Below are 8171 nucleotides of genomic sequence, written 5' to 3'. Positions count from 1 at the left end.
TATAATACATTTATTCAACTTATTTAAAGTCGAAGTAAGTTTCTAAGTTCAAAGTGTTCTGAAAATAGATAGAAATAAGTTAAGTTCAATGAACTTGAACAAATAAAAATACATTTTTACATTAGGTTAATGAGAAAAGTTTAGTTGATCCCACCAAATTCCAGTTATTATTATTATTATTATTATTATTATTATTATTATTATTATTATTATTATTATCATTATTTATAGTGTAGAGATTATCAGTGATGAATAGTTTAGACTTTCTATTGTATCTGCTAACTTAAGTTTCAGCTCAATCAGCCATCTGCCAAGATTAATGGAAACTGTTTTTAACCATTTACTGGTGGGTTTTTTTTCTTACCTTACCCAGTTTATCCACCTTTATATTGCTCACACACTGAGTCATTGTTTGAAGTCTTAACATTCCTTGTCTGCTATTTTCTTTTGTATATAACTCATCTTTAAACCCATGTTTGCCTCTGGACTCTGGAGCAGCAGAGCTCATTTCGCATTTCTCCGTGTGAACTGGCCAGCGGTGCGCCCTGAGCCAGAGAGCAGCCGTCAATAAAAATGTTGGATTATCCTCTTTATGAGACGGGATTAACATAGCTCTCCCATAATTCACATTCCTCCATAGCCTGGACAGAAATCATGGACTTGATGTAGGTGTAGAAATATTTAAAAAACTGAGCAAAACATGGGTGGAATTTGGCACTACTGACTCTTACAAAGTGAGACTTATGCCAAACCAAAAAAGTGTAAAAATCAGAATAATCATTGTTGATATGCTGTGGTGTGTTTGTGAACAGAAACAGGTGATAAGAAAAACAACCAAACAGAGGATTTAGATGGATTTACACAGTGTCAGGTCAGGTCAAGTGGTCTTTATTGTTATTTAGTGTGTTTGTGGCCTTCCCACCTTTTCACTTTACAGCTCAAATGGACCTTGCTTGCTTGCTGCTGGCTTGATTTACCCTGCAATCCCTATTATTTCATTCAACTAATATGTCCTTAGAATAATTTACCATTTAACAGACATGGAAATAAACCTATCAAATTCACAGCTGGGTTTGTGGCGCGAAGAAAAATTGCATACAGGTAGTACAAAGAATCACAATTTAAAAAGAAATCTAACACAGAGGGGGAAATAATTCAAAAACACATAATAAGGGACATTTATGAGCACACGCAAACGGACTGATTGTCTCTTATAACTAGTCTTAAACATATTTCTCATAAATTAATAGTGCATCCAGGTTCATGTCTTGCACACACACACACACACACACACACACACACACATACACACACACTCTACAACACACACACACACACACTCATGCACAACGCTTTGATCAAAGGGGCCCTTCAGCGTGCCAACAAAATAAAAAAAAAGACAAGAGAGGGGAGTCTTTAAGGAGCTTAGAAGAAAACCTGACCTATTCCTCAAACTCAACCAAGTTAGGCTCTTTTGATCCTTTTTTTTCCTTTTGGTCAACACATTTGTTCCGTGTCCTTGATCAAAGTTGGGGAGAAGTCAGTCTGAATGTTCAATAAATTAACCCAACAAGTGAGACAACCGGCTGGCAGTCCTGCTCTGCTCTGCCCGAGGTAGAAGTTGGGGCCTGAAACGCCGCACTTGCTGCTCCCAACCGTGGGTTTTTAATTTGCTCGTGAAGTCTGCAGTTTGACAGAATTGTCCCTTTATTTCTCTCCTCTCACAACACTTGAAACTTCCACGCTGCCTGGTCTTTGTAATCCAAACAGTCCGCGTTGAAATTGAGCTTCCATGAGGATGTTTGGTCCTTATAGTCCAGGCAGTCCGCGGCGCCGCTGAAGCCCAGACCCGCCGCCCCGTACGCCGACGAGGAGAGCGACGACGCCGGGCTCAGGTGGCTGGACACCCCGTTGCTGCCCATGGGGCTCATGGCGGAGCCCGCGGCCGATAGCTGGTGGTGCATAGGCGAAAGGTAGGAGCCGCAATCCATCCCGGTGAAGTAGGACGAGGAGCCCGTGTAGCCCTGGTGGTTGTAGCCCGACGCCTGGGTGTAAGTCATGGGGTAGGAGCGCTGCATGCAGGAGGAGGAGGAGGTAGACAGCGGGTCGGACAGCGGGGAGATGGAGGCCGGGCTCCAGATAGACACCGGCGCCGCGCTGCTGCTGCTGCTGCTCACAGGCGGGAGAGAGGTGGTGGAGGGCGGCGTGAACTGCCCGCTGGCTCCGCTCTCTGAGCTGGCCTCTCTGACCGGGGAGCCCTTCTTCTTCACCGGCTTGCTGACAGCCTTGTGCTGCACCCCACTCTGGGTTTGCTGGGCCTGCTGACGGTGTTTGGCTCGTCGGTTTTTGAACCACACCTGGAAGAAAAATGCGTTTAAAGTAATTTAATTTAGCTAGAAAGACAACTTGTGGTTTGTAAATAATATTTCACAAACCTTACAGTGTGGTATACACTGTTTGAGGTTTGTTTCAACTTCAAAAAGGTTAGTGTTAAAATTTGAAGTTGACTGGATTTGAAAAGACAAGTTTATTTTAAATTAACTAATTTTGTAATGATTCAAAACACATAAACTTCTCTAATCTGTAATTTGTGTTAATTTACAACTTGTTTGTGTCTGGGCTGCCTTAAATTTTTAAGTTGGCTGAATTTAAAAAGACAAGTTGAGGTTATTTTTTAATAATCAAAACAAATAACCTATAACAGTCAACTAATTGGTTTAACTTTTAAAAGTTAGTGTATGGGTGGCCTTAAAATTTTACTGAATTTAAAAAGATAAGTTGAGGAATTTTATAAAAAACAAAAAACAAACAAAAAAAAACAAAAAAACAAACAAACTTGGCATTAATTTGTACTTGGGAAAACATGTTCAATAGCCTTAAGATATTTAGTTGAACCATCAACTCTGACTCACACTACAAACAGATTTGATTTCCCTTTACATTCAACTCAACATTTCAAAAAAATTCAAAGTAGAAGAACAAAAAAAGAAAAACATGCATATTTACATTCATGAATTTTACTAAATTCTGGTATGATTTTACAGTGTAATGGTAGATTGAAAATGAGTGCAGTTTTACACCTCAGTTAATAAATTAGGTTATGTAAACTATGTCATTTCCCCCCCTAACTATGCATTATATTCTTATAGTTTTCTACATACTTTATTTTGTTAGTACAGGCCTACACAGACTTTATTCTGCAAATAGAAAATTAAATTAAATAAAAATAAGTGAGGCCTGCTGATAAAGTGAGTCTAGAATTTATACATTCACGATGGGAACAGTCACAAAAAAGACGAAATATCGTCTCAAGAGGTGACCCGTATCAAGCACGTCTCCACCAATAAAAGAGGACACTTGGCCTGAAGTGTCTCAAATGACTAATTAATTATCCTCAGTCTGTTCGTTAACTGTGGTTGAGTCTCACCTGCACTCGAGATTCAGGCAGGTTGATCTTTAAGGCCACCTCCTCTCTCATGAAGATATCAGGGTACCGAGTCTTGCCGAACAGGTTCTCCAGCACGTCGAGCTGGGCCCGAGTGAAGGTCGTCCTCTCTCGCCTCTGTTTGCGAGGGGTGGCTGGTAAAGAAAAGGGAAGAAAAACAATAGTTATTATGGAAATGAGAAACGAAAATAAACCGCTAAATAGTCCAATTAAAAATCCGCCAACTTCTGTAACTTGAATCGAGTCAAATACAATCTCAAGTATCTATTTTTATAAATGATACTTGAATAGACTTTATAAATGAAAATAGAGATTTTAAATGTTCGGTAAAGGCCTTATATATAAATGAAGTCTGCTCTGTTTTCTGATAATATGACAAATACAAATTGTCAGTTATCATTCTGCTGTTAATGTTTGTCGCTCTGTAATTGTAAAAAATTCTGGACACTTTCAGGTTATTCTTTGGTTTTATTTCCTATTTATGACATGCATTTATCTGAACGGTTGCACCCTGGGATATATTACCTTGGTATCCCACTGAAGGATGCAGCAGGTCCACTCCTGAGGTAGATAAGCTCAGTCCGTTCACCGTGTACGGCGGCTGCTTCAAATAGGACATCATGCTGGCGGCCGGACGAGGGGACACCAATGAGGACAAATAAGAAAAAATGTGGCAGGAAAAAAAAAAACCGCGTCTTAATCCTCTCGCGTCTCCGTTTGGTATTTCACCTCGTCCTGAAGCATCAACCTGAAGCAGGACACAAAACAGGAAGGTTTGTTCAGAATCGTCCGCTGATTTTTACGCACAGCCTTTACGCACCGCGGTGGGCTTAAAGAAGTGGGCGTCCTCGGACTCACAGGGCTCTTAAAGGCGAGTGGAGACCCCCAGCTGTCCCTGCTGGACTGAGGATGCTCTGTCTGGCTGACAGGCGTTTACGCCATCACCCCCCCAACACCACACACACACACTAACTGCTACTATAACCCCGCCTCTTGTCACCCCCCTCTCTTCCCCAAACACACTCCTCTCCTAGTACCACCAAAACAAAACATTGTCGTTAAAATGCGCACACTCGCTGGGCCCCAACCGGGCTCTCAATTAGCATATACCCACAGGTTAGGCGAAGCTAAATAGACAGCTGATTGGGGGGCCATTTGCAGAAACAAAGCCCACTGTTGACCGATAAGTAACGCTGATAACAAAAGACTTTAGGGAACAAACAAAGAGGCCAATACTGCAAACCGTGCGCTCCATTCACACACAACCGCAGCATCTTCATTTCTATATCTCAGGCCTATTGTTGGTTTCCACTAAAACCCTTGTACATTCAAATGTAACGAAATTAAAATACGAAGGACAACTTTAGCAAATAATTAGAAACATTCTGACATATTATTGACACTCCTCGGGGCGATTCCCCCTCCTTTCCTTAATGAATCGCTCCCGGTAATTAGATTTGGAAGGTGAGACTTTCGAAAAGTGTTGATTAGAGAGGAGCACTTAATCTTAATCTAAACAAACAAGGAGATGGCCCACTAAACTAAATTTGTCTCCAGGTATGGTGGAGAAAACAAAAGTTTTACAGGAAAACATTTCTTTTCAATATCAAATTTTACTGAAAAGCTCTATTTGCGAAAAAAAAAACCACTACAAAGGTCTATCAGTACCTCATTAAAATGATCGAGTTCAGTTTACAACTTTTATGATGACAAAAACAAACAAGCAAACAAAATAACATTTACAAGAATATTCAATAATATTATTAACATATCATAAATGAATAAAGTTATTAGGGTCGCTAAATCAGACTGTGTTATTATCTATTAATCTGACAATCATTTTCTCCATTAATTGATTAGTTGTTTGGTCAATGAAAACAGTGAAAAACGTTGATAATTTGTTTCCCAAAACCATGAAATTGTTTTCAAACGTCTTGTTTTGTCCACAACCCCATGAAACACAGTTTGGTGTTACTGAGGAGTAAAGAAACCAGAAAACATTCAAACTGTAGGAGCTGAAATCAAAGAATATGGATCATTTCTACTAAAAAATCACAAAAAAAAACTTTTAATAGAATATAAAAATATTTGGTGATTAATTCAATAGTCAGTTAATAATTGATTAATATTTGCAGCTTTAGAAGGATATTCAGCAATGATCTGTTCTTTTACTATAGACAAATTAATAAATCAGTTTAGCAATATTATAGGTGTAGGTATCATAGGAGATTAAATATGTATATTGCCAATATTAATTGATTTGAGTATGAGCCTAGCGATACAGTACCAATGAATTATAATGCAAAATTAAATGTATTGTAGCTTACTATTGTTTTTCTATAGAGCCATTGTTAGGCCTAATACCAAATAAGAAAAAAAAATCTGAACGCAAAATGTTTAACAGACCTTAATATTTTCTTTCTTTCTTTCTTTCTTTTTTTTTTTTTTAAATTAATAGCTAATTAGTCTATATACCATATGCTGCTGTCTGAAGCTTCTCGTAACGTTTCCAGTGACACCTACCTGTAGAATAAAGTTCCCAGGACCCCGGGGTGCTCCTCTATCTCGTTTTTATAGAGCCAATAACGGCCGCTCCTATACTCAATCTGTCACTTTTTGCAGGCTGGACCGGTTGCTCCACATCCGTTCAATAATAAATACCCCTGCCCCAGCCATTAATTATTATTGGCTACCAGAGATTTTTTTTCTCTCTCTCTTCTTCTTCGTCTTTTTTTTCTGTAAGAAATTAACGAGATAATCCGGACGGCACGCGTTGGCCTGATTACAGGACGCCAGCCACGACTCCGCATTCAGGCCTCCTTAATTTTCTGCGTCACGAAAATAAAACAAAGACTGGCATTGTATTTATCAGACCAGCTGACTGCCAGACAACCAACCTGCCCCCCCACCACCCCACCCCAACCCTCAATCAACCCCCCACAACCCCAGCACAACCAACCCTGCAACTCACTTTCCCAAACCGACACGATGGACATTTAAAACTTTATTATTATTATTATTATTATTATCATTATTATTATTATTATTATATTTTTGTTGTTGTTAATAATAATTTCACTCATTATTTAAATATTTAGGAATTTTCTATAATCCAATTTCACCTAGAAATCATCTAAAAATACAAGTTGTGACTGTTACTTTGAAAATGTTCTTTTCCATTACTTTTCTTCGTTTAAAGACTTTTCAGCAGCCACGAGTTTGTTTCTTAAGTGCAACTTTTACCATGTATTTCCTCCGAATTGACCTACAGCTTGACTCGAGGTGGGGTCACCCTCCCTCCTCTACATGCCTGAATACATCCACAGTCTATAGTCACACATCCAGCAGCAGTTAGAGTGTATTATCTGAAGTCGTGGACCGGCTCCACCGTCCCGTTATTAATCGGTTGAGTGCCCCTTCGCTCAGAGCTGCTGCAGCCCAGAGAGGCGACAGAGAGGGAGACAACTTTTCAAACACGCCTCCCCAATTATCTCCCTGCAGTGGGTTATCTGCGTGTCCATCACACGCGGCTCCTGGTGGCTCTCACCGTCGATTAAAGTAAAATAAACCATCTTACTTACATGCATTTACATGAAAAATTAGCCAAATTGTTAAATAAATCACTTACTTGAGTTGTTAGAAGCTTGATTGTTTTTTTTAAAAAATCTTTAAACGCCTCTCTCGTGCGGTGCAGAGCGGTTCTATCAAGCGGCTTTGATTAGTTTCCTCCCGGGTAAGCTTGTTGGATGCGGATAATACTAAGAGATGCTCGGTATTTATGGAGGGAGAGAGAGACTGCGAGGAATTTTAGCAGCCAATGGAAATGGGAGGAAAATATGATGAGCAGAGCAGAGCAGAGGTGTGAAAGGATGCAGCAGCTGGAGTAAAGTGGCCCATCAGCTCCAAAACACCTCTGACTATAATATATTATACTATTTCAAGATACAAGTAATTCTGAGTGTTAGTATACGTTTTTATTCTCAGATGTCAATCATAGGTGTCTCGCACTGAGCAAAGAGTAACCAATCAGAGCCGCGCACCTGCACGGTGGTCATCAAATCATTTTCATATATAAAAAAAGGCCCATAGGAGATTAAAGGTGCAGCCTGCAGATTTAATTGTCAAAATGAGCTGAACAAGCAAAACTGAAGCAGTGTTTTGTTGCAAGAGGTGAAAATAACTTCTTGGGGATCTGTCACGGTTTGATTCTGTGTAACCCTGTAAAGGAGATTTAAGAAAGAAAAAAAAAAGGTGGTCCATGAAACAGCAGGCCCCTCACAACCACCACCACTTCTCTACTTTTTAAAAAAAATCAATACAAAAAAGAGAAACCCAAATTTTGTGTTGTTTATCATCTAAATATTTATGTGAATTTTTGGGTTAGAAAAGTTTGCACACTGCTCGCCTCCAAATAAACATACAAATATAAATACAATATTTATTTAAAGCCTAACAGTGTGCAGACTTTACTCCTTTGTACCATCCAGTGATATTTTTTGTCTTGCACCTGAATATTTTTGTCTGGATGTGCCCACACTTCCCTCCTCTGGATTTTTTTTTTTTTTTTTTTTTTTTTTTTTTTTGTGTCCACGAGGATTAAATAAAACCCCTGTGCTGTGTTATCTAAAGAGCTAATTCTCTCCTCACTGATCTGCACTGCTGTGTTGACTCCTATTGTCACATTTAATGAATGTAATTTTTAAATGTGGGTTCATTTCATGTTGGT

The 8171-nt window shown here is 39.2% G+C and overlaps 1 protein-coding gene across 1 annotated transcript; it reads right to left on the bottom strand.

Moving 5' to 3' along the window:
• Nucleotides 1-872: 872 nt before the first annotated feature.
• Nucleotides 873-6215, bottom strand: LOC146314170 (homeobox protein OTX2-like). Its single transcript, XM_084737583.1, has 4 exons — nucleotides 5969-6215; nucleotides 3971-4193; nucleotides 3428-3579; nucleotides 873-2357 (listed from the first exon to the last, which is right to left on the bottom strand). The coding sequence occupies exons 2-4, from the start codon at nucleotides 4065-4067 to the stop codon at nucleotides 1722-1724; spliced, it is 885 nt and encodes a 294-aa protein (XP_084593709.1). The 5' UTR covers nucleotides 4068-4193; nucleotides 5969-6215; the 3' UTR covers nucleotides 873-1721.
• Nucleotides 6216-8171: the final 1956 nt, after the last annotated feature.

The sequence above is a fragment of the Lutjanus erythropterus genome, chromosome 15 (assembly GCF_056507025.1).
Source record: "Lutjanus erythropterus isolate fLutEry1 chromosome 15, fLutEry1.hap2, whole genome shotgun sequence".
Lineage (NCBI taxonomy): Eukaryota > Metazoa > Chordata > Actinopteri > Lutjaniformes > Lutjanidae > Lutjanus > Lutjanus erythropterus.
Note: the sequence above shows the minus strand (reverse complement) of the source record. Positions and strands in the feature narration are given on the sequence as shown.